Source organism: Corvus moneduloides, chromosome 4, assembly GCF_009650955.1.
Source record: "Corvus moneduloides isolate bCorMon1 chromosome 4, bCorMon1.pri, whole genome shotgun sequence".
NCBI classification, from domain to species: Eukaryota; Metazoa; Chordata; class Aves; order Passeriformes; family Corvidae; genus Corvus; species Corvus moneduloides.
In genome coordinates, this window is record NC_045479.1 from 25,765,147 (window position 1) to 25,791,866 (window position 26,720).

General features: G+C 46.0%; 3 protein-coding genes across 6 annotated transcripts; 2 read left to right on the top strand and 1 right to left on the bottom strand.

The window, feature by feature from the left end:
* On the bottom strand, positions 1-26,228 carry LOC116443469. Of its 4 annotated transcripts, XM_032107648.1 has the most exons (9): positions 25,204-26,228; positions 6,938-7,096; positions 4,609-4,890; positions 4,093-4,146; positions 3,715-3,804; positions 3,055-3,235; positions 2,332-2,427; positions 1,741-1,821; positions 1-683 (listed from the first exon to the last, which is right to left on the bottom strand). In XM_032107648.1, the coding sequence occupies exons 1-9, from the start codon at positions 25,263-25,265 to the stop codon at positions 426-428; spliced, it is 1,263 nt and encodes a 420-aa protein (XP_031963539.1). In that variant the 5' UTR covers positions 25,266-26,228; the 3' UTR covers positions 1-425. The 4 variants fall into 4 exon arrangements, with proteins under 4 accessions (XP_031963539.1, XP_031963540.1, XP_031963541.1 ...); XM_032107649.1 differs by lacking the exon at positions 4,093-4,146; XM_032107650.1 differs by lacking the exon at positions 2,332-2,427.
* Positions 7,262-12,911, top strand: LOC116443468 (heat shock 70 kDa protein 12B-like). Its single transcript, XM_032107647.1, is given in 5 exon segments — positions 7,262-7,632; positions 8,885-9,109; positions 9,468-9,639; positions 10,561-11,408; positions 11,410-12,911. Coding segments are annotated over 5 exon segments (1,740 nt in total). The 5' UTR covers positions 7,262-7,350; the 3' UTR covers positions 11,623-12,911.
* On the top strand, positions 16,895-22,728 carry LOC116443474 (cytoglobin-1-like). Its single transcript, XM_032107658.1, has 3 exons — positions 16,895-17,078; positions 19,002-19,233; positions 20,436-22,728. The coding sequence occupies exons 1-3, from the start codon at positions 16,984-16,986 to the stop codon at positions 20,562-20,564; spliced, it is 456 nt and encodes a 151-aa protein (XP_031963549.1). The 5' UTR covers positions 16,895-16,983; the 3' UTR covers positions 20,565-22,728.
* Positions 26,229-26,720: the final 492 nt, after the last annotated feature.

Here is a 26,720-nt window from a genome sequence, read left to right on the forward strand (position 1 = left end):
GCAGAATTGAAAGTCTTTTTTTATTTGGTAATTCTCAAGTTGCTCACAGAATACTGTGTCACACGAAGTCACATGAACACGCATTTGCCTCACTGCATCCCCCTTATGCCATGGAATAAAACTTTTAGAGCTCTTTGGTCCAGAGCTGTGGCAGGTGAGTAGCTGAAGGGCTTCGGGAGAGGTAAATTGTACAGACATGGGAAAGCAGCTGAGTGTGAACAGGCAGGTGGCCTTTGTGAGGAGACAATTGGAGTAGCTTCAATTTTTAATACATGTTTATTAATAATGATTTATCCTAGGTGTCCCAAGTGGGGGATGTCTAACTTACTAGCTCTGAAAAGCAGGAAATTCATGGGAGAAGGAAAAGCAGAGTATTGCAAAGCAGCTGTGTCATCTTCTGGCTAAGTTAACAATTACCCAGACTCTCAAGTCATTCTCCTTTGATCCCAGACTACACCTTTCGCAACAACATCCTCTCCACGTTTCATTATGGGCCACAGAAGTGATGGGTTTTTCCAGTACACTGGATCTTTCTTGTCCACATGCTCTAAATACCTTCTGTTCATCTTCCACTCAGCTTTAACTGGTGGATCCTGAAGAAGCAGCAAACAATAAATTTGGCAGCACTGCAGCAGGAACTGACTTTCAGTTTGATTTTCAGTTCCTGTGAGAATGGCAGCTTCCTGAAAATCATATGAGAACACTTTTCAAAGCTTTGTAATGTTATGTTGATGTATTGTTACATTGCCTCCCCACTCTCATTCTGTGCAGCTGTTCCACATAAACTAAGCACTCAAGAACTTCACTTGTCAAAGCTGCTGGTACTCTCTGAGTAGGAAATGCAGGGGTCCCAGGGTCGCTTGAAAGGTTCTTTTATTTACTAAGTCCTGACTTCTGGATTGTGCCAGCATCCAGCACCTGTCTCTATTTCTTCATGGAGAGATCTGCAAGGAGTTTGGTAAGACCGAGCTTTTGGAAAGGCCCAGCAAGCTGCAAAAGAAGGAATCTCCTCTTTGGAAGTTTCATGTATCTGTGATCTATATGTCACATCTTCCACAAAAAAGCCCACTAGAGACTAGTCCATGTGGATAGCAGGTATCAGGGCTCTGTGCACATCAACAGCCTCTGCAAGCTTTCCTCAGCCTTGCCAGGGGTTTGGCTGCTTGTGTTCAAGGCCAGCTCAGATTTCGCACGGCCATATAACCTTGTATTCAACTCCTGCAATAAAAGCCAAGCTGGCAGAAAGGGTGGTGTGAGAAGGAGTTATGAGAAGCCTCATCTTCACCCCCAGATTGGCCACCACTTGACCCAGGAGCTGAGTGGTGGCTGGGTGCTTGCCTGAGCTGTGATGTTGGGATGCCTGTGCCCAGCCTTGCTGATCCTGACCCATAGACCAACTTCCCAGCTCGGTCTTGACCTGGCTGGTCACTGTGAGCTTGCCCAGTGGTCACTGGTCTGTGGCTGACCCTGATAACTACCACTGGTCCTTTGCTCTTTGCTCCTTGCTTGGGTCCAGTATGGCTGTGCCTTTGTTGGCGAGGGCACAACCTTGCCTGTCCTGCTGTACCTCCCTTACAAGGTTACATGTACATGAGAATGTTTTGGGGGTATATGGGCTGGAAGGACCTGACCACAAGTGGAAAACAACCTCAAGCAGAAGGGAGACCTCTCATTTTTTAACTAGCAAGCTGCACAGAAAATTGAACCATTGCCCCGGTCCTGGGCTGTATCTTTACTCACTTGAACAATCTCAGAGTGAACCTTTGGGTAGTTTTGGTAATAGGGTTGCCGAAAGAGCTTCCTTATTTCTCGCATCGTCTCCTACAGAACAATGAGCACAAAGCAGGCTGTTATCATGTGGTAAGGCAAGCACTGGGAATTTTTGTTTCTCAGATTGTGTCAATCAGTAATGGAGAAGTCACTCATTCCAGGCATTGGAGGAAGGTCGTATAAAAGCAACATAGGGCTGGAAAATGCTTTCTGCACTCATCATGTGCCTCATCCAGATGGACAATTCAGACATGCTTTCAGTGTATGGCTGTGTATCATGGGACACAGAATCATATCATTTTGGAAGGCTCCCACAAGTCCAGCTCCCTGTTTCTCCCTGGAATAACTTAACTCTTAGAGAGAAAGAGACCTGGTTTTTATCCATTGATGGTCTCATACCTAGGGGTGATGGAACTTAGCTTTCTACACCCCCAGCCCTCTCAGCTCAGAAGTTATCCCCAGTGTCACTGCTGACAGATTTTGAGCAGTGTCCTTATCAGAAGCAAACTTCTAAATGAATGGCAGATGCTGATGGCCCTTTTACACAGAAACATGAAATACCTCAGTCAAAGCCTTATTCCAAAGTGGAATGTCAAGAGCTTTAAGTATGTCATCTGTTCTCTGTTGTATATCTTTCTCACAGGCATCAAACAGCTTCTGCAGTGCAAAGACAACAACTGATTACAGCAGCAATCACAGTGAAACCAGAGGTGTAAAGTGCAAAGCATGTGCTGAGAACACATCTGCATTAGAGTAAATTGTAGGGCTGCTAATTGATTGAAGTATGTCTTCCATAGCTGTGAAACAAACTGTTTCATCAAGCTGCTTGCATATTGGAGCCCATTCTTCAGCATCTGTCAGGCCTTATCATCACAATCAATGCTAATAATGGCCCCATCTCAGTCTTGTCCTTTTAGGTAATACCACTTTGGTATTTTCCTTCAGATCTCTCTAGCATCAGAGCAGTGAGTCAGACATCAAAATGAGGTCTCCCAGCTATCAGTTCAAGCACCAGCATAAGCAAAGTGGATTGTTTTCCCACTTGTGCTTGACATGTTTGAGAGATGGGACTGGTATTTGAATGTGCCCTTCTGAAAGGCAGGAGGAAGAAAGTCACTGTCAGTTTGATCACTACAGCATTCCACAGGCCCTGCTGAGTTGGAAAACTGAAGACCCAAACTTAGGCCCCAACCCTTTCTGGTACAGAAATACAAATACTCAAAGGCTGCTATATGGCTGCACCATATTGATCTGATAAGAATCAGATGCAGAAAATGGACAAACCTTAATGATGCGACGGCCTTGCTCATACGTCCAACGGCAGGGCATGGAGCTCCTGACTTTCTCCCATTGCTGTAGTTGGAGCATCTCATACCTCTCCAGCACAGCAGACAAACGCAAAGGGTCATTGATGTCCTCAGAGTATTGGTGCATGCTCATCGTTTTAGCCAAGAGCTCTTGGTATCTAGGTCAAGGAGGATATTAAAAAACGTATCTAAGCCAAGATGAAATAATGAGTAAACATAACTGTTTTACTATGAATCTGTTTCATGCATCCCATGTTTTGTACAATGCACTTCTCAACTCTGTTATATAGCTGGCGAGCAGCTTTTGTGTGGGAAACAGTGCTTCCTCAGCTCAGTTTTGCATGATCACAGTGGAATCTGATCAGAGTGGTATCTCAACGATGTCATTGGAGACTGGTTTCTTTTACTCTTTATTTAACTGGTTACCCTGAGAATGTCTCCTTCTCTTTGCAGAACAACCCAAGCCATCTTCAAGAAGTCAGTTACAAAGAGATGCTGTTAGGTTGAAAGTCTGGAGAGAAGGTGTCTGGGCTGTCTGGTCAGAAACAGAGTCCCCAAGCACTGGAGGAAGCAACAAGTATGTGGCTTTTCAGTGTAGAAACACACAGTACGTCCAAAATATGAATAAATACCTTACCTTGACTCCAGATTTTTGTTCTTCTCTTTCAGCACCTCATATTCCTCTTCTTTCTGCTGCTGTATTTGGATTGCCCTTCCAGGAAATGCTCTGAAACAGATTTGTGAAATCTCCTTATTTGTTGTTGGACACTGGGACAACAGTGGACATGCCCTTGTTGAATAATCTGAATTCCAGAAAAAAAGCTCTGAGGTGGGAAAGTGTAGAGCATCCAGGAAAATCTCCAGGGGAGCTGAACAACCTCCCCTGAAAGCTCCAACCCAGAATTCATGCTCAAATCAAGGGGGGAGCTATTTACATCAGAAGAAATGGAAGTGTGGTTGTAAGGATCATAATGATTTCCCCCTCTTTGATTATTAATATAAAGAATCACAGTACCTGCTGTAACTATCTGGAAGGTGTAGTGGTGTATTAATAGGGTCAGTCAAAGTTCTGTTCTCATTGTCCATCCATCCATAGGGGGAAGAAAGAAATAATAAACCACATATCAATCAGTGGGCAGGTATGCAATAAAGTCTTAAAAAATGCACAAGCTAAACTTCCTCCCTCCAATTTCTGATCAACCCATAGGGAAAAGAAATCTAGACACCAACACTTCTCAAGACTGTTCCTTGCCAGGTGGGTGGTTTGTGATTCCATGAATCAATATCAACAGTGCAAATAAAATACTCCCAAAGTGTAAGATCTGCATATTACATGGGGCAAATCAATCAGCTTCTGTAAATTTGCTCTGGGTTCCCAATAAGGCCTGCAGAAAATTTGCTGCTAACTCAGAGCCCTCCCTGTGTCTGGCTGATTTATAATCTTCTGTCCCACCTGCCCTAGTGTGCACCAGCTACAGTTCTTGTCAGGGGCCACACTAAACAGTGTCATTTCTGGTCGCTGGACTCTCACATTTTCTCGTTGTCCATCTCTTTTGTCATTTGGAACATTTCCTTCCTTATTTTGTCGTCCACCTCTTTCATACTTTCGAACATTTCCTTCCTTATTTTGTCGTCCATCTCTTTCATACTTTCGAACATTTCCTTCCTTATTTTGTTGTCCATCTCTTTCATCCTTTCAAACATTTCCTTCCTTATTTTTTCATCCATCTCTTTCATCATTTCAGACCTTTCCTTCGGGATTGAAGTCTGCCCTCCATAGACTGATGGCTGCTGTGAGGTGTCAGATGTATGTCTGAGGAAAAAAAGAAAAGGGAATTCTTATAAAGAAAGGGGAAAAGAACACATCCTTGAAACAAGTACCTTAGAATAGCCAGTCCTGTGAGCAGAGGCTTCATGGCTACATCCATGCCAGCAAACAGATCAGAGACAGGTCAAAGGGCACACAGGGGTGCAGATTTGGTACAAGTCAGTCAGCATTATCTGCCTGATACAGCTCAGGTGACTCCACTTGACTCATCATTAGGCCTGGATGAAGTGGGCAAGATAAAGGGACAGCTCCTGAAAAACAAACTCAACCTAGACCTGCATAGTGTGGGGAACAGCAAATGCAGCTGACTGTTCTGCTAAAACCAACTTTGCAATGTACAAGTGTGGGGTTTTTAATAGAGGAGTACAAAGCTCTGTGTTCTCAAGGTCATTTTTTATTAGTACAACTGCTCTCTGTGTCCTGTTTCCTAATGAGGATCCCAAATATCAACTATTATTACAGAGACAGTCCCAGATTAAGGTGCTCCAGGAGCTTGGATCCAGGTGGAGTAGTGTCTTGGTTTGAAAGACAAGTGTCTCCCTTGGAATAGAAGAAAAAAAATTGCAACCTCCTTCCCTCCAAATTATTATAATTTTGAAGTTAAGGGGCTTTCAGGCAAAGATATGAGGAACAGGAATAACAGTTCTTTACTATTATATATCTCTATGTGTATAACCAGTCAAACAAACAACAATAACTCTGGCAGTAACAGCAAACAATCACAAACCCAGTGCCAGCCTTCTCAGCTGTCAGGCCCTTTCCCCTCGGGTGCAGTTCCGCTCGCAGCCGGCAGGGGCGCTGGCGGCTCCCGGTGAGCCGGGCAGGTGCGATGGTTCCCCCGCGGCTGCAGGGGGCGCTCCGGAGCGAGCTCGGGAAACACACGGCACTGGTGCCCCGGGATCCCGGGAAGGGATGGGACAAAGGCTTCGCAAACCCCTGGGCAGCCGATCCCAGTGTCCGGCTGGACCCTCGGGAACAGCAGGCTGGAACGGCAGGGACGAGCACAAATCTCGGGTGGCAGAGGAGATGTATTCAAACTACGGAGCTGTGGTGGGAACCCCCCGGAGGTCTGGGCAGGCAGGGTGAGCAGGGCTACAGAGCAGCGAAGGCTCGAAGCAACGGCGGGGGCAGGGCGGCCACAGCCGGGCTCCCAGCGGGGCAGGGAAGGCGGGCTGGGGATCCCGGGGTGTCTCCGGTAGAAGGAAGGAAGGCAGGCAGCCGAAGAAGCAGCCTCTCTCTCCGTCCAAATGCCGGGAACTGGCTGCCCACAAACCCAGGTGAAAGAGAGTAGCCAGATGCACCCCACTCCTGTTGCCAGGGCTTTTGTTTTTCTTAAGCACCCAGTAATTTGTCCCCCTGGCAACATGTATGGGGAAAATGCCTTTAAGAGAAAAAGAAAACAGGAGAACTAAAACCCCAACAAATAAGAGTAAGTTCATTCCTGCACCAGATGTCAGAGAAAGCCTCAGCATGAGGCTTTACCTTTGGTTTACGCCAATAGAAGGCTGCACAGCTGCTGCAAGGGACCGTGCTGCCCTTCTCTCTCAGCATTACTTCCTCCCACCAAAGCACATTTTGGTTTTGTTTACTTGGATGGATTCCTTTCCAGTTAAATCACTTCACTTTCAGTCTTTCACAGAAGACACTTTTTTTGTTTGTTTTTTAAGCTCAACAATCCAGTAAAAAAATCTGCATTTTAGTCAGACTATTCCTGCAAAATTGATGAGCTCAGAATCTGAGTCCCAAAATCCCATATCTTCTTACATTCTTTATGCTGATCTTTCTAGTTTCATTTTCTCTTGCACTGCCTCACACTTCGGAGTTGAACTTGAGCTGAATTTGGGGACAGTAACCATCTCTGTGATGGCTAGAAAGGTTAGGAAGTAGGAAACAGAGCTTTTACTGAAATATTTCACAGTCAGAAAATGTTTGCAGTTCAGCACTCATGCAACCCTCCAAGAAATTTTGTAGAAATATTCAGACCTAGGAAGGTTAAATAAGTTCATCCAGAGACAGCCCCTGTGTAACCTACCTGCTGCCTTCTGCAGTCGTCTTTCTGGGATCACTGTCCTCACACTGTCCTTCCATCCATTCTCTTCTGTAGCCAGAAGCATTGGATGTCTCCATGCCTTTACAGCAGCAGCAGAAAATGTTTGTTGAAATGAGTGGGCAGCACCAGGGACTGTCCTTGCTGCTGGGAGTGCAGAAAGCTACTGATCAGTTTCCTAACAAAGGCACTTTGCTGTTTTGAATAACAGAAGCAAACCCTGCCTCTTTACAGGAAAAGGCACAGTTTACAGGATGTCTAGAGTCATATCTCTCTCCAGCCAATAAAAAGTCAGGGAAGGTTGCCCTTCTCTCTGCAATATCAGGCCTTTCAGTCCAGTCCCATCTGTTTACCCCTCTCTGGCTCCCAGAGCTGCACACCTCTGCACTGCAGTGGCCATGGCCAGCCAGTCAGTCTTCGTTGTTGCTATAGATTTTGGCACATCCTACAGTGGGTACTGTTATTCTCTTGCTTCAGGTACAGACCAAATCCGCCAGGTTTACTGGGGAACAGAGCATGGGCTCAGGACCCCAAAGACACCCACATGCATCTTGTTCAACCAGAAGCAGGAGTTCAAGTATTTTGGCTATGATGCTGTGATGAAGTACAAGAACCTGCCCTCCAGCCAAGCTGACAGCTGGTACTTCTTCCAGAATTTCAAGATGCAGCTGTACAACACGGTAGGTGGAAGAGTTACTGCTGATGGGGGTCAGGGCTATTCATTTATTTGAGGGGTGGGGGCTAGAGAATCCATGAAGAAGGCTGAGTAAGTCTGGTTAATGGGGATGAATGAACTCAAGTCAGAGAGTATTTTGATGAACCAAAGAAGAAATTATTTATTTTTGTAATTGCTGATAGCTTCATGGGTCCTTTATGATGTTTCTTGTTTGTCTGAAGACAATAAAACCTGACTGCCTACCTGGGTGAAGGCAAAGACATGTTCCTAAAAAACAGCTGCCCTGTTCCCGAGCTTGGCAGAGAAACTGGTCTCCCTCTGGGACTCCCTGCTTCAGTCCTCAACAGGGAACAAGGATCAAGTGAAATTTCCTGTAATTCAAAGGAGATGGGCAGCCCTGAGATCTCCTAAGAGCTCATCCCATGTTATACAGCTCCCCCAGCTTATCTCTCCCTCCCTTGAAGTGTTATTCTGAAGCTAATGTAAGGGTGTCCAGCTGTCCTTAAAGCCTGCAGTGGCTTTATCATTTCTCTCTGAAGGCTCTGTGCTAGTTTGGAATAGTTTGCAGCTTTATCTGGGTTTGCTTGTTCAGCCAAACACCAGGCTACCTTAGGACCTTCCTCTCTGTGCTCTGGGGTCCTACAGGGCTTCACATAGACTAAACCAGAGCACAGAGCCAGTCCCAGGAAAAGCCTCATGTCCTCTCTTTGGCATCCCCCAGGGTTAAGTCATGAATGCTGAACTGGGTGCTGTGGTGGGTGGGATGCCTCTTTGAAGATTTTCCTCCCCAGGGAAGTTGGGAATGATGTGGTCTGTCACAATGTCACCTTTGGAGTGCTTGGTTCTCGTTCACTTTCAGTGGAGGGTGGAGAGAGGTTTTAATTCAGAACTATTTCTCTCCATCTGAGGAGCAAATGGTGAAGGAAATTTTCATTGCAGAATCTCCCCCCACTGGCTCTTCAGGGATCTACAGGATCTACAGGGTCTTTACAAAATTTGGCCTAGGAGAAACAGCTGACTTATCAACCACATTGACATTTTGCCTACTGAATCACAGGTGTGGTGGGTAAGCAGTTTGGTAGCTGACCTGTGCCACTTAGACTCAGTTAGCCACAGTAGTGAAGCCAGTGCTGGGAGTTCACTCAGGTTTGGAGACAGGACCTCCTTCTGTGCCCTAGGTTGTGCAGTGCTCGGTGTGAAGGGGACAGGTGTCATACAGGCACTGCACCATGTGACTCTGGGCCTTTGTTTTGTAGAATGTCACAGCTGGTATGGAGCTGAAAGCCAGCAACGGAAAGGTGCTTCCTGCCCTGACAGTCTTTTCCAAAAGCCTGCGCTACCTGAAGGAACATGCCCTGAACACCATTCAAGAGGCCTCTTTCCAAACTGTCTATGACCAGGAGGAGATCACCTGGGTCCTTACTGTCCCAGCCATATGGAGCGCTGCCGCCAAGCAGTTCATGCGTCTGGCAGCAAAAGAGGTGAAAGCAGGGGTTACCCCATTTCCTCATATTACCTTTGGAAGTTTCTTTGCCCATTGAGGCAAAGGAACCCCTCAACATGTAAACCTGTATTTCAAATTTCAGTCCATCAGGCAGAGAAATCTTCCACATTGAGGGTGGTGAGGGAGTGGATGTCCCAAACTGGCAGTAACAACAGCTCTGCCCTCTCCTGCCACTGCCGTATAGAAATGAGGCCCACAGAGATCAGCAGTGCAAGAACCACCACCACCCCTGCATGAGCTGCTGGGGTGAGAAGAGTCTCCCTAGCAGGTGGTGTTCATGCAGCAGTAATGTCACCCCCTTTCCTTGAACTGATTCTTCTCTTTTTTGATGTTAGGCAGGAATTATCTCTGGCATGCTCTCTGAGAAGCTGATCATTGCCTTGGAGCCAGAAGCTGCATCACTGTGGTGCAAGCAGCTTCCACAGGAAGGGTTTATGGCAGACAGCAGTGACAAGAAGAAGTTTGAAGACTCCCCTGGGATCCAGTATATTGTTGTTGACTGTGGAGGTAAAATTTTCCCTGATTAACAGGTACCATCTTTGCTGGGCACAGTGCTTGGCAATTTCACAGTATGGCCAAAGATCTGCAGTGCAGTCCCAGAGCTCAGATTCCACTGCTGTGCTTGTCCTGGGGTTCTTATTTTTATTTCTCACCTAATGAGATCTTGTGAGCAGGCAGAAAAATAGGAGAAAACAACAGGATTGTGTCTCACACTACAGTGCTCTTCAGGCCAGACAGTCACAACACAAGGTCCTGTCCTCTCACCAGATCAGCTGGCACCGGGTCCCAGCATCAACCATCAGCATGCTCCACGTGCTCTTGTGTAGCCTGAGCTCACAGCCTCCTCTCTAGGAGCAACTGTAGTTAGTGCCCAGTGAAGTGACCAAAGAGATGAGCTAGCAGGCACTGGGGAGTAAATCATTAAGAATATTTGATGAAGCACTACTCAGTAATTTCTCTAGATTCCTGAGGTTTTTTGGTGTGATGTGAATTTTCTGCCAAGAGCAGTCTGGTGGTTGTGAACAGATACCGAAAAAGCATCAAGAGGACTGCAAGTTCCTGAGAGTCTTCTCACCACTGGTCAGGAGTCCATGACCTATGTGAGGAGGCCAGTCTCCGTTTGTGATCAGACAGGAGATCAGCTTGTTCAGTGAGCAAGTCGGAGCATCCAGCTCTTATCAGAAATAACTGTAGGAGCCTTGTGAGACCAGGCTTTTAAACAAAAGAAAAAATAAATAAATTTAAGAAATCTAGAGAAGTACAGGCAAATAGTAGAAGAGTGAGGATGAGGAAAGAAAGCAGCAGAAAAGCACATTTGTGAATTGGGAGTTCAGAAGGTAAGATTAAATTCAGTGGAAATTAATGTACTTTAAAGCAAACAGCGCAATTAATTTGAGTCTCTGTGTGTGTCTGTGTCTGCATGTGTAGGTGGCACTGTAGACATCACAGTACATGAGATCCAAGAAAACCATTACCTAAAGGAGTTACACAAGGCAACTGGAGGTGGATGGGGAGGCAACAGAGTGGATGAAAACTTCACCAGTTTCCTCAAGGAAATATTCAGTGATGGTGTATGGGATGAATATGTAAAGAAGCACCCTTCTGAATTACAAAATATGATGTACAACTTCGGCCTACAGAAATGCTCTGCTAACAGGGAGGCAGTCTACATACGTTGCTACTGCAACCTGGTCAGAGTGGCAGAGTCCAAGAAGGACATCTCCCAGTTCTTTGAAAAAGCAGTAGGAGCTGTGTGGTGTGATGGGACGATCATGATTACATATGAGAAAATGAAGAGGTTGTTTGACTACTGTACCAACAATATCATTTGTGCTTTGAGGGAAATTCTTTGCAAGCCTGAGATGGACAAAGTCCAATACATTTTGCTTGTGGGAGGCTTTGCGTCCAGCATCATCCTGAGAGATGCAGTCAGTCAGGCTTTTAGCAGCAAGTATCATATCCTTTGTCCCACAGAGGCCCAACTGGCCATTGCAAAAGGGGCTGTTTTATTTGGAGTTAATCCACACATTGTTACCTCAAGAATCAGCCGTAGGACATACGGCGTAAAAGTGAGTGAGAAATTTGATGATGCTATCCATGACATCCGTAAACGGAAGGTCTCAGAAATTGATGGCTATACTTATTGCACAGACCTCTTCAAGAAATTGGTGGGAGTTGGGCAGCCGTTGAATATAAATGAAGTTGCTTACCATAATTTCTATCCAACAGAACCAGATCAAACAAGTGTAGTCTTTGCTTTCTATTGTACAAAAAAACCAGGATGCTCAGTATGTAGATGAGGATGGGATGGAAAAGCTTGGCTCCTGTGTAGTGCCATCTCCAGACACACAGCTGGGGAGAGATCGCAAGCTGAAGATGGAGATTAAATTTGGGCTCACTGAATTTAAAGCCACATGTACTGATGTTACTTCCCAAGAAAGTCGGACAGTTGTAATAGATTTTTTATCTAATGAATGCTCGACATATTGAACAGATCTTAGACATCTTTTCCAGCCACTATGATTCTAACAATTCTATGACTTCTACAACAGAGGAGGCAATTGGACCAATAAGTCCATCACGCAGTGTTCTGTTTACACAGGAAAACTACTAGTCTGATTGTCTGGTTCCTTCCATTCCTTACCAACCATCCTTTCAGTCCAACACCTCACTTTCTGTTGTATCTGACAGCAGGTTTGTCTGCTGCTTCATCTTACGCCCTTTTAGCTTGCATCTCTGAACTCAATAGTCCATACCACCAATATAATCATCTGTGACCTGCCTGTGTTTGATGCAAAGCCTCTGGACTGCTGTCTAACTTCCACATAAAGCAGCCCATAGCTGTTTATTTTAGCCTGGTGTCTTTCAGACACATCTCTTTCTCTCACATTGGGTCTCTTTAGCTGGAGTCCAGGTTTAAATCTGGTGGGGGTGGCATTCATGGGAGTGGATTTCTCTTTTCTTCAGAATATTGCTTACATAAACTGTGTGTCATTAAAGCTCCAGTGTCCCAGATGAGGGTGCTGAGTGAACCAGTCTAGGGGCTTGTGTCCAAAACCTGTGTGAGTGTTGTTTCCATTAAAGGATTGGGTGGTTTGATCTCATTAATTGGGCAGATATGAATGCCAGATTGTAACATTACAGATATGAATAGTGCTTATGCTGCTGCCTGAGGCCTCTGTCCAGCTCTGGGTACTCTCTGCATCTCTGATTTGGGCTTGATATTTTCCAAAATCTAATTTCTTTGCCTCCTGCCTGCAGCACCTGTGCAAAGGTTCAGCATGGTGTAAGTTTCATGAGCATAAATTTGTACCAAGAAAAGGATGCAGTCCAGCAGTGTGCTGGGTCTGGCTGAGGTGGAGTTTACTTTCTTCATAGCGACCCTTATGCTGATGTGTGGTTTGTGTCCAAAATGGTGTTGTCAGCACACCAATGTTTGGGGGTGAGGGGTGGGCTGGCGTTTGTGGAATTGGTTTTTCCCCCCTCACTAAGGATGTAAAGTTTCTCTGCTGAACACCAGCCTCCACCAATGCAAATTCTTGGTTAGCTGGATTCACTGCAAGGAAACTCAGCACTGGCATCCTTATTAGTTGTAATGATCATGTTAGAGTTACTGCCAGCCATGTAGTAAATGTTGTTAATCATGAGAGCAGCATTCAGAGGACTAATCTGTATATCTGCTATGCCCTATGCTATCTAGAAGTGGAGCGATTTTGAAATTACTACCTTTGCTTTCACATTTAAAATGTTATGCATGCAATAAAAATATTCACAACAGACACCTGTGTCCATTTTTACCATGTCAGGTGGTACCCCTCTGTACACTTTGTAAGGGCCATTCTGGGGGCTAGGTCCTAAGAAGTTGAGTAGTCATGCTTTTTTCTTACCCTTTGCATTTGGTAATTTCACCAGTGCAAAGCCCAGCACAGCTCTACCCGAGCCCACTAATACCCTGGAATGGGAGAGAGAAGTATGGTGTGGGAAAGTGGCAGTGGGTAAAGCTGCCTGTGACTGTTCCAGGTCTTTCCCACCCATGTGCTATGTGGGCTTTGGGATTCAGACATTGACACTGCCAGTTGTGACTGCAGCTCCTAGTTTCGCTTGTTTCGATGAGCTGATTATCTTGATAGCCTCAGACACTGAGCATGAGCAGATGCAGGTGTTTGTCCTTTCTGTGAAAGCAGCACTGAGTGTCAGGGTCTTGGGCTAAGCATCCTGAAACCTGGCAATACGGGGGGGGCTCTACCCTCAGCCTGACACCACCACAGGTGTTGGGAAGAGTCACAGCTGCTGAGCCCCTGGCAGCCATCCTGTGAAACAGATGTGTCTGCTGAGCTGGGAATTAACCCCGCTGAACAATAAAATAAGGTGGGTTGATTATGCTAAAAATCACAGAATCACAGATTCCCCAAGTTTCAAGAAGAAAAGACAGTGAGGTTTGCAGTGCCTGTAACCAGAACATCGATGTGCTCTAGAGGTGGGAAGGCTGCTGGATCCTAAATGGCTGCGTGAGTAGAACGTGCCACCCCTTTCTATGACTGGATCTTGCCAGCTGCCTTCTGCCTAAAGCATGTGATTTCTTGGAAACTGAGAGAAAGCAACCCCCACTTCTCAGTACTGATACCATTTCCCTGCAGAGCAATGGGAGGCACACCCTCTTCTCCCCTGGGGCTGGGGACAGGGAAAGGAGTGGCTTGGCCACAGCTCAAACACTTTGTTCCCTGCTCTGGATTTCCCAGCGTCATCTGCCTCCCCGGCCTGAGCCTGCCTGCCTGATGTCAGATGACGTTAAAGATTCACAAGAAGTTCACAGTAACTGTAAGTTAGCCTTGAAACTATGATATGATGTGCTGGAACAATGAAACCATGAAGAGACCCCAGGAAGAGAATGCTATAAATCCTTATGTCCTAGACGAGTAATAGTTCAAAGATATTCAAGCAGAAACTGCAACAGAGGTTTAACAAAATAAGGTTAAACTATAACTTAGCAACAGGTGGTAGGATGTAAAGACAACCTCAAGTTACCTTAGATTATTATAATGTTAAAGAACACACCCCCAGGAGAATTTGTATGTGGAGATGACAGGATACTGAACTGGAGTGAGATCAACACATGCACCTTAAAAATTTTGTTATACAAGCATGAGTGACCCATCTCCTGTTCCTGTATGCTTCTTTTTTGGTTACCTTTTTGTAAAAATGACTGTGCTTGTTTTCCAAAAGGTTGGAAAAGGCCTGGCCTAGCACCCTACTCTGCAGATTTGTAAAAAAATCATGTCTCGACTCAATGTGTTGATTGGCTTTTGCACACCAGGATTCTCTTCTTTAGGGATAATGTCCTGAGGAGCTTCACCCCCGTTTGAAAATATGTCTCTTCATGCAATAGAAATTACACTTGAGAGGATTCACTTCCTTTGGGATGATAACCAACACAAACCACGGGAGAGGAAAAAGAAATAAACCAAGCAAGCGTCCTCTTGCCCACACGTGGGGAGGTGTCAGCAACGACTTCATGATTAAACAGCTGATTTTTCATAGCTATTCCATTTCCAGGCAAAAATAAATAGGTTTCTGGAGCTTTTTTTTCAATTGCTAGAGATTGCTGAGGTGTAGCTTAGATGTGTATAGCCCTGTTAGAGATGTCAAAACGTTATGAAGGATTTTTGTGTTCATCTTACAAGGACTCAGCAAATCATGCAAGGGGAAAATAGATGATAATTTTCCAAAACAGTGGAAGTAACACCAGAAGATGGAAGACTAGAAAAGCACGTCACAGGCAGAGTGTGGTGACATGCTTGAGGGGAGATGTCATTACTTTGGTCAGGGACTGCCCTGTGCTGCTGACTCCTGGCTTGGCCCCAGAAAAAATAGACCCATTGCACCCCAAAACTGGACCAACCAAGTAAGTTTAGGGTGCCTCCATGGAAAAATGTTTAAGAATGGGCAGTGAATACTGAAAAGGGAGAAACAAGTCCAGGGCAGGTACAGTATCCAGTGGGATGATGACCAGTGGAAGAGCCCATGCTGGAGCAGTTGAGTAGGACACAAGGAGAAGCAAGAGCAAAGGGATCCTCATGCACCTACCACAGCTCCTGGACCACCCACCGTCTCACCAAAGGGTCTGGCTGTAACCTGCAGCACGGGGTGAGGAAACGGGACAGGGGGAAGTGAGGCATCTGAGGGTTGGTTGGTTGGTTGGTTACTTGGCAATAAATTAATTGGATTGAAATTTCTCAACTCAAAACAGGTATTTTTTGGCCCAGGACAGGATGTCTGACTATGTATCAAGGGGTGGAACATGTTCATACTGCAATGTCCCAGAGGAGAGTGGGGGAGAGCAGAGGAGAATTCTCCTAGGGAATCATAGAATGTTTTGGATTGGAAGGGACCTTAAAGACCATCTCATTCCAACCCCTCTGCCATGGGCAGGGACACCTTCCACTAGACCAAGCAGCTCAAAGCCGCATCCAGCCTGGCCTTGAACTCTTCCAAGGATGGGGCACCCACAACCGCTTTGCAGCTTTCTATCAGACTGCTCTTTGTTTGCTGTGTGGTAAAAAGGGAGAGGGAGGCAAGTGGGGACAAATTTCAGTGAAGTCATTTGAGGCCTCCCTCAATGGGAGCAGTAGCAGTGGGACACAACCCCACCAAGACCAGTCAGTCTCTGTGAGCTTGCAGCCAGCACTTTTCCTTCTGCCTTGGGGTGTCAGGCTGGTTTATCCTGACATGCTGCATATTTTCCCCTCACACCTATTCCTTCCCTCCTCTAAACCACTCCAAACAATATGAGGTTTTGTCTGCCCTCAGCATCCAACAGCAGTTTCTCAAGCCCCTTAGCCCTTATTTTGCATGTGTGCCCTGGGCTTAACCAGAACATTCCTGCCAGAGGTTAAGCCCAGGCATTGCATGGATAATCCATGAAAACTTTTTGCCTCCAGTTCCAAGTGACTGTAACAGGCCCAGAGTTGCTGTCTGCAGCTCCACGCTGGCCCTTCTCCAGCCCCTTATCTCTCTCCCAGGCAGGCAGGGCTCAGAGATAGAATAGGGCTCCCAGCTGCAAGCCAAGAGGTTTAGGAAAGTGAAATGCCTGGCTGTGCTGCACCATTCATCTCCAGTGCTAAAATGAAGTGGCTGTGCAGAGCACTATGGCCATGGATGCTGTGTCATGCTGCCATCACCATCCCTGCAATGCTGTCATTTTGGGGTGGCGAAGCTTCCCACCCTCATGGAGCCAAGGCTGGGAGCAGCTGTGGGGTGAGCCCCTGTTAAACCAGAGGGCTGTGGGGAAAGCAGTGACTGTGGCATGAAGGCAGGACTGGAGAGAGTTGCTGGAGCTAGAAACAGGATCTTTGACTGAAAGACCACAGAGTGCCAGGGAGAGGGGATGGCAGGGCACCACAGTGCCCTCAGCACAGCAGCACTCTTGGGAGAAAACCAGGAAAATTTGTTCTTGTGCAAGGATCACCTTCAGGAAAGAGGACCCAAGCACTGGCTTTGGCAGGGGTGAGAGGGGAAGAGAATTGATCTTTTTTTTCCCCACGGAAAACTGCCTTTTTTCCCTTCTCTCCTCAGACAGTGAGACCGTTGCTTTGGCACCTGACCTACGACTACGGGGCTAGTCCTCCCTCCTCATGTGGTTGGTTTCTTTCCTGATTAAAAGCGATTAGGTAACTCTAAAACCTGCAGAAATGTGACTGAGGAGAATGGAGACAAAGAGACCCTTCAAGATCTTTTAAATCCCCAGGGCAGTATTTAGAGAGCCCTGAGGAGAGAACTGGAGCAGAAAGACTCTGCCAGGACCTCCCTGTCCTTCTTCCTGCTGCACCCTCCGTTGCCAACATCTCCTGCACCATGTCGCTCTCTGAAGCAGAGGTGCAAAGTGCCCGCGGTGCCTGGGAGAAGATATATGTGGATGCTGAGGACAATGGGACAACTGTGCTGGTCAGGTAAGGAAAGAGCCCATCCAACTGCTGCCCCAGAGGGGTGAAGGAGGAAACAGCAAGAAGGATGGAGATACTGCCTAGGAGCATGTCTTGATATTTTTCATGCAGCCCTTGCTGGGAAGAAGAGCAATCCACACAAGGAAGAATAAAAGGAAAGGGGTAAGGGGGTGGGAAAAGAAGAAGAGACAAGATCAATTTCTTCACCCACGTAAGGTAATGAAAAGAAAGTGTGGTATGAAAGAGAATGGGAACAAAACATGGGCCTTGTTTCCCTCTTCCTCTTTATCTCTAAACTCTTTTTAAACTCAGTATTTCACTTCTGATTCTCCTTCAGCATCAGTTCATCTGTTCCATTGTATTATACCCTTTCTGTGGGCTTTCCTCTCTTAGTTTCCATCGCGTTTCCCTCTCTTCTGTTCACCTTTCACATATTCCACTCTCATCTGGGACTTACATCGCCTCCATAAGCATGGATCAGTTCAAACACTATTTCTGGTTATCAGACCTTTACCCACCACTCTGGCTTTCTTGTATATCACACCTTGTGCCTGGATTACCCTCACAAACTATTACATGCTGCTCTTTCCTTCTGCAGGCAACACAACCTGCACACAGTTAGGGTCAGGAATGCAGCCATAAAACGTTAGCAGCATCCAGTAGTTTGCCTCCCTGGAGTAATTTACTCTAAAAGGTTTTGCTTTAGTGCCCTACAACCCCAGACCCACCTATAGAGAAGAGTTCAGGGCTTCCCATGACAAGAGAGACATGGCCATACTGGAAAGAGTTCAACAAAGGGCAAGGAAGATGATGAAGATGATGAGGGGACTGGAGTATCTCTCCAATAAAGAAAGGCTGAAAAAGCTATGACTGTTCAGGCTGGAGAACAGAAAGCTCAGGGGAATCTTATCAATGTGTACATAAAAACCTGAAGGGAGAGTGCAAAGAAGACAGAGCCATGCTCGTCTCAGTGGTGTCACGAGACAGGACCAGAGTCAATGGGCACAAACCAAAACACAGGAGGTTCCCTCTGAACTCCAGGAAACACTTTTTTTACTTCTGAGTACAACTGAGCACTGGCACAAGTTGCCCAAAGAAGTTGTTGAGTCTCCATACATGGAAATGATCAAAAGCCCTCTGGCCATGGTCCTGGGCAACTGGCTTGCCAGTGGTGTTGAACCAGGTGACATCCAGAGGTTCCTTCAAGTCCAATCATTTTGTGACTTTGTGAAATGCAATGTGGAATTTGCTATGGATATTTCAGGTGGATAACCAGTTTACCCAACGGAGCAAACTGCTTTCTTTAAGAGTTTGACCAAGATGACTGTAATTGATCAAAGGTAATTTCAAACATACCGGATTGTATTCCTTTTGAATAAACAGAATGAGCAGTACCCCAAACTCAAACAACAATCCATCACAGGCAGTAAGAAAGCTTTGCAGTGGACTCTAGGAAGGGGTTAATTAACAAAACCAGTAGTAGGGTTTCTCCATGAAAACACCCACCAGTACCACAGTGCTCATATCCGCTGTCCAGAACATCTTTGGGAATATTAAGCTATCACAGTCATGTGAACTGTCACAGTCACCCTATGTGAATGTGCTCCCACTGCTCTATGAAAGTAACAGTTAACACTGAGGAAATATTTACTTTAGAAGCAGTAGAATAAGTTCATTGTAGGTTTTAAGGTGGAATGAGCAAAGGAAATGCCCTGGGGAGAGGCAAGGGAGAGAGGACTGGCTGCTATGTGCACGGGGGCTGTGCACAGGTGCAAAAGGCAAGGGAAAAACAAGGAATGCCTAAGTGTCTGTTCTAATAAAGAGAAGGAGAAAAGGGGCATAAATGCATAAGGCAAGGCCCGGAAGGTGTAGCCATGTCTGCTTTGATACCTTGGTCCACAAGTCAGAACATCTCTTGTTCCTTAACAGGATGTTTACCGAGCACCCAGACACCAAATCCTACTTCACACATTTCAAAGGCATGGACTCTGCCGAAGAGATGACACAGTCAGATCAAGTCAGGGGCCATGGCAAGAAGGTTTTCAGTGCCATCAACAACATGGTGCAACACCTGGACAACTCTGAGGCTTTTCTTGGGATAGTGACCCCACTCGGCAAGAAACATGCCACCCAGCTGAAGATTGACCCCAAAAACTTCAGGGTGAGTGAGCAGCCCTCTTCCCAAAGGGTGTAATTGTGAGGAGGGCATGTTTTCCCCTTTGAAGGGTGCAACTGAGGAAAATAGGCCTTGTGTGTAGGAATACGTGTATATGCCTGAGAGAATCGAGGTGGTGGAAGGTGAGATGGTTGATGGTGGAAGATGGCAGGAGTGAGAGATCTGGCATTGGTAGAGAAGACGGCTGTGCAGCAGATGTGCTGCAGGCAGGTCTGCTCAGGTGGGAGCTGCACAGCTGCCCATGAGCTGTAGTGGGTTTTCTCAGTGCAGTCAGATTCCCACACCTGCCATTTAATAACAAGATGCAGAAAAGCAGTTTAACACTGGACTTCAGTCCCTGATGTATTTTTTATCTCGTAACAGGAACTGAGCTTTCCGAGGATAATTAAACCTGCTGTTATTGAACAACAATGGCAACAGCATTGTCATCATTAAACAAACACAAATAATAAATACAGGATCAAATTACTTGCCCAGATCCACCTAAGGTCACTAGCAGAGTGCATTTATAACTATTTCATCTGCCTTACACAGCAAAAAGAGGCACCTTCTGGCAAAGATTATTTCCAAATGAAGGTCATTTCAAAAGCAGTGGGCCAAATTTTCAAAAAGTGGGAAAATAAGTGATGATTTCTGGCTGAAAATAGTTTTTCAGGGTAAAGATGCACACAGAACAATAAATGCTGCACAGGAAAGGAGTTGGCATTTCAAAGTATACCACCTACCTAGTGACTGCAAGGACAAATGAACTCTGCTTCAGAGTGCCAGATAGCTAAGAAGCAGGAAAGATCAGGAAGAAACTTACCTCCCAAGCCATGTATTCGAAAGGTGTCCAACAAGGGGGCTCATTGTGGCCTCTAAACATTTGGGGCAGTCCTCTGCCAGGAGAAGGATTGCAGTGGATGGACAAAGAACATCAGGCCTATACAGCTATCCTTAAGTGATAGGTGCAGTCAACATTTACTAGATACAGGATAGTTAGAAATACCAGTTTTTTGTGAATGCTATAATGCACCTTATTTTCCATGCCCTGTTACAAGCTCTGCAGGCCATGTGCTGTGAATTGTTCTTGTACCCCTTTCTGCCTTCCAAGAATCCCAACTAAAGATATACAAGATATGTAAGTTCTTATGCCTCTAATGTGGAGAAAAGTCACACTGGTTGTTTCTTCCCTTCTCCTTGTTTAGATTATCTGTGACATTATCTTACAACTGATGGAGGAGAAATTTGGCGGAGACTGCAAAGCTTCCTTTGAGAAGGTGACCAATGAAATCTGCACCCACCTGAACAATATCTACAAAGAGGAGGGTTGGTGAGGCTGTGCATACTCCAGGCTCTTCAAACATCTTGCCAGCACTGATTTGCTGCTTTTGGGCCCCCAGCCACAGCTGGAAAAATTAAAATTTAAAAATAAAAAAGGCAAGAAAAAAGGCTTATACAATATAGGTATCAATGTCAATATTTCCTTAGCAAACTGAGTTTCTACAGCTAAACAAAACCTGCAGATACATCAAAGTCAACCAAAAAATCCTGATGTGCTTTGCAGTTCCAGTGTTTCAGGTGGGTTCCTCTGGCCACCATCCTTGAAGACTACATTTTAAGATGATGACTTTAAGGTTTCTATTCCTAAAAGACTTGCTCCTTCCAACAGCACCAGCAGCTCTTTGGCTCACCTACCACCTCTCCATCCTCATGAATGATAGGAAGGAGACCATTTTGAAGCATCTTCAGAATCTTGGTAGAGGTCATTATTTAAGAGGCATGAGCATTGTTTTGTGTGACAAGGGGGAAGTGGTGTATGGGAATGACTAACACCTGGGAGAGGCATGAGCAAAGTCCCATCTTGCATGAGCCAGCAGAGTCACCCAACCTTGGTTTCTCAGAGCAGCTTTCAGCACAAGGAATGACAACACTGAGTGTGGTCACCACTGGACCCCTCTGGGCAGGGATGAACATCTCCAGGCTGTGGGTTTCACCGGGTTACTCCCAGGAAATTACTTGGGTTGCGTTCCCACATGAGGCAAGAGTAGAGCTCACTAGCTCCTGTGCACCCAAAATGCACCCAGCTGATGGAGGCTGCTGCCTCATCGCATGGGCAGCACAGGGGGCTCAGCCTGGCATGGGGCTCAGCCTGGCATGGGGACTCATCCTGTCCAGTCGCACAGCCTGAGCCTCCCTTCAGTGCTAACCAGGTACTGAACTATTTAATTGCTTTTCTTTGTATTCCTTAGACTTGGTGAAATAATCAGCTAATAACTGCAAATAACCACATGCTGGTTTGCTTCAGTGTAACGCAATAAACACAGAGAAAGCAGATGTGCCCTCTCATTTGCTTCACAGAAAAGGTGATGTGCAGCACTGGCAGCTGGTTATAGTGCCCATACTGGTGATACTGGGGGGGGTTCCAAAACCAGCTCAAGCTCCCACCCAGGCACCCATCACTCTTGTGGTAGTCAGGCTTCTCAGGTGGTGGGAAGGGAAGCTTTTCACTTAACCATGAAGCAACAGTTTTGTAAACAGGTAAAAATGCAGAGTTTTCCTTCATTCAACATGTAGTTTTCCTCACCCATTGAATTTGGCAAAGGATGCTAAATCCCAAAGTCCAGAAGAGGAACTCTAGCCAGAGGGGAGGATAAGGCAGGCTGCTTTATTTGCTTCGGTGTTCTGTTCAGCTCGGGGAGAAATGGAAGCATATTGCACAGCACTGGCAAGGACTGTAAAAAAAGAACAAGATGTGTAAAAAAATATTTATAGTCTCAAATCCCTCTGAGGGAATACAAGTAGTTAAAGCTCTGAAAAGAGGTGGTGGTAGTTCTTTACTCCCATTGCTCTGCTGCAAACCAGTTTGAGTTTAGGAAGATTTGAAGGCAGCAATTTGAAAAGTTACAGTGGTTCCATGCAAAGTCCCCCCCCACCTACTGATACAAGGGGCCTAGATTTTAGGGGTTAATTGCTGTGGGTACTGCTAGTACTGCAAAACTTTGCAGGTGCTTGCTAAACAATGTACTGCTTGCTAAACATTTACTATACCAGCCAGGTAAAGGGGAAGGATGTACAGGAGGATAAGGATAGGATGCCAGACCATCGATAAGAGGAAGAAACCATGACCAGAAATCCTACTTTCGGACCTTGGAACTGGCTCGAATCAGCTTTGGGGTTTGGACTGAGACCAGGACCTCAAAGAGCACGCGCAAGGAAGCAAGGTGAAGAGTTCAAATCTGAGGTAGACTGCTTACTTCATCCCGGAGATCCCAGGCTGCGACCACCAGGTGGTACTGCGCAGGCGTAGTAAGACGTTAAGCTAATTATAATAATAAGCAGAGACAGACCATGAATATGTATAGGTGCATTGTGTACCCTGATGTATATGTAATTTGTAACCAGATATATTTCAAGCTGAGCACCGCAGTTGGCACACATGGCGTTTTGGGGGTTACCCCCCATGCGGCCGGCGCTGCAATAAACATACCTACTTTACAACTTTCGAGTTGTAGTCTTTTCTGCGTATCACTACCACCTTCTAGAGATGGAGACAGACAGGCTCGAGACGGGCTGAAGGTGCCTGAGGGCCAGTGCCGTGAAAGTGCCTTCTTTGCAGCCCCTCTGAGCCAGCACCTGGAACTATTTCTAACCCTTGTGCACTTAACTGAGCATCACCATCAATACTTTACTACAGTCAGCACTTGTCAGATCATTTCAGCCTGGGAAAATGGTTTTACAGCCATGGCAGCTCCTGCTGCTGTCATGCCCTTTGTGAACTTGCAGGTGTCCAGCCCTACTTTATTGCTAGTTAATCCTGCCTTCCCGATGGTGCATCTCCTAGGACTCTGCTTGCCTGCAGTGCACTGGCAGCACCACTGAACCTAGGGAAAGAATTTGGGACTACAGTTTCCCCAGCAAAAGGAAGTGAAAAGCCAAAGCCAGGAGAGGTAAGTCATGAGAGAATTTTCTAATTGCCCGCTGGCTCCATTTTATGCCCACAGAGGGAAAAGCAGGGATAAAGAGGAGAGCCAGGGCTAGAAGCAAACATTCTCTTTCCTTGTATTTCCAGCTGCAGTCTGCTGCTTCCCAATTTTGCAAGCTGCAGGGAAAGACAGATTTCAGGTGTTGCTGAAAAGAACAAATAATTACATAAGCAGTAACAGTGTGAGAATTTATTAAGCAAGTGGAAAAAAGTGATCAAAGCAAAAAACCACAGAGCAAGAACCATCATGCAGGACTGGACGAAGAGTGCATTAACATTTTTTATAAGCCCCTGCATCAGAAGAAACTAATCTCTACTGTCTGTTGAATAAAGGACAGCGATACTGAGGAAGGTGGCATGTGAAATATGGGAAGAACAGTAAACCGGAGGGGTTATCAGGTGCTGCAGGCCCCTACACAACACTGCACACTGCCATCACCTCTGGAGCGTGGCTCAGTCTGCATTTATACTTAGTTTAATGCTGACTACAACCTCCATCTGCTATGTCCCTGTTGGCTCACCTATTTTCCCCCATTGTCCCTGGGGATGGGTGGGGCAAGATAGCCTGGACAGAGAGGCTAGCAGATAGCTCCAGGGCAGGGCTATCATTGTAGTAATGGGATGGTTAACTCCCAGATTCAACAGCTGGTGGAAGGCAAGAGGACAGAGGAACAGCCTCCTGTGCCAGCTTCACGGGCAAGTCATGGTGGGTAACAGGATACAGCGGCACTAGGCCGAGCACCTCTGCCTGGATACGTCACCGTTTTACTACGTGGCTCCTCGTGCTGCAGTGGGGAAAGCAACACACAAGCTATGCAGCTTTTGGGCCAGAATGCCCAGGGAAGTGGCTGAGTCGCCATCCCTGGGGGTATTTAAAAGGCGTGAAGATGTGGCATTAGAGGACATGGTTTAGTGGTGGGCTGGGCAGTGCTGGGTTAAAGGGTGTTCTATCATCTTGAGGGCCTTTTTCAAGGTAACCAATTCTATGATTCCATCTTCAGGACAGGATCTCATTTCTGGTAATGTGCCATCCTCCAGCTGCTTACCACCTTAAGCTTTTACTGTTTCGCAGTCCCCTGACTAACCCAGAGTGATTATGAGATACGGGAATAATGCTTGCAGGTTCACTGCAGTTCAAACACATTAAATCAGTGAAGTAATTTACTTTTTCTGCTCATTTTGTACACATTCAGTTTGATAAAAACTGCTTCGGAGCTACAACTGCATCAGCAAAATTTCCAAGATCCCAAAAGCTGATGCTGAGCTACAGCGTCCCTAGGTTCCCTCAAGAGCTCCATTTCATAATCTATTTGACAATGAAGACTAAGGTCAGTCCATACCACTCTTCAGCTGTCCAGCAGGAAATTTAACAGGTGGTGAATACCTCAGTTTTGCACTCCTGGAAATTAATCTCATTGGGTTCTGATGGGTGGAAGATCCATATTTAGGAATAGTCTCCCGCTAGATGCTCCAAATCTTTTGCAGCCTAGGTGTGTTTCATTAGTCACCTTAATTTTTTCTTCTGAACTGCACTTCAGTCCTGTATTTCCATGAGTAATTCAGATTATTTTATGAGGAAATCAGAGATACTACCTTCTTGCTTAACAGCAGTGTGGTACTTCCTCTACGTAAGGGCAGGCCCAAACCCAATCCCCCTGTTGTAATTAAATTTATAAGCCATTTGTAAAAGGAATGGCATGTTATCCAGAATTTGCTAGTGTGGAGTCTAGGCACTGTTTTGTCACATTATGCAAATCTCACCCACCACCCCTTCCCTTCCCCTTTTTACAATACAAAATTTCTAGTTGCTGGCTGCAGGGGGAGACAGGTCCTCAGTATTTCTGGAATATTGTTATTCCAGAAAGGAATTCCAAAGGAATCACTGGTACTTGCACTATGCAAGATGTATCTAGAAATGACTGGTCACCTTTTGTCACACCACTAGAATTCCATTAACAACTATGTGACGATAGATGTTATTGAGCACTTACACTTGTGGCTGTACCAGATGGACAAACACCAGTAACCTCCATTCATGAAGCACCTGGGTCATCCAGGAATCAAAAAACAGTCCCAGGAAGGAAACTGATGCTCAGAATTCAAATGGATTAAAAAAAGGAAAAAAAAAGTGTTAAGTAGTTAGTCATGATCACTTTGGGAGCTTAAAATGATGTGAATTCAAAGTAGAACATGCAATGCTGGATTCAAGCCCTTGCAGAGGTGTAAATGACCTGTTCTAGCTTTCATTGCCAGCCAACACACTGCTAAATTATCTTCTGTGTTAGAATTATCACCCATGTGCTCTGAAAATGCTACAGAAACACCACTGTGGACAAATGCACAGAGTGAATGGTACTACACAACAATGTTAGCAGGCCTTCATAGGCACTTGCACTACAGAGGGACAGAGGCTGCAGAACCTGCTGGAAATGCCAAGAAATCATTACAAACACTGCTCTTAAGCATCACTGTTAGGTAACTCAGTGGTGTGATCTTAAGGAGGAAAATTTACCAATCTCTAAATTATTCTGTGTGGGAGTAGGGCATATCTGAGTAAATACCCCAGAGCACTTTCAATCCAACAGAATGAACAGCAACCCCTTTACGTTTTGTCAGTGACACGGACTGGGATCAAGGGCACCGTCAGCAAGCTGGTGCAGTCAACACACTGGAGGAAAGGGATGCCATCCAGAGGGACTTCGACCGCCTTGAGGGGTGGGTCCATGCAAAGCTCAAGAAATTCAACAAGGGCAAGTACAAGGCGCTGCACCTGGGTCAGGGCAATCCCAAGCATAAATCCAGGCTGAAGGATGAACAAATGGAGAGCAGCCCTGCCGAAAAGGACTTGGCATGCAAGTGGACAAGAGGCTGGACATGACCCAGTGATGTGCACTCACAGCACAGAAAGCCATGTCCTGGGCTGTATCCAAAGCTGCATGGACAGCAGGGTGAGGGAGGGGATTCTGCCCTTCTGCTCTGGTGGGACCCCACCTGCAGTGCTGCATCCAGCTCTGGGGTCCCCAGCACAGGAAGGACATGGACCTGGTGGAGTGAGTCCAGAGGAGGCCACCAAGATGATCACAGGGATGAAGCACTTCTCCTGTGAGGAAAGGCTGACAGAGTTCAGGTTGTTCAGCCTGAAGAAAAGGCTCTGGAGAGATCTTATTGCACGTTCCACTACCTAAAGGAAGCCTACAACTGGAGAGGGACTTTTTACAAGGGCATGTAGTGACAGGACAAGGGAGAATGGCTTTAAAGTGAAAGAGGGTAGATTTAGATGGAGTATTAGGAATCAATTCTTCTCAGTGAGGGTAGTGAGGGGTTGCCCACAAAAGCTGTGGATGTCCCATCCTTGGAACTGTTCAAAGCCAGGTTGGATGGGGCTCTGAGCAACCTGGTCTAGTGAAAGGTGTCCCTGATCACATTAAGGGGGTTGGAACTGGATGATTTTTAAGGTCCCTTCCAACCCAAACTGTTCTATGATTCTGACTCCACATGTTCCTGCTTT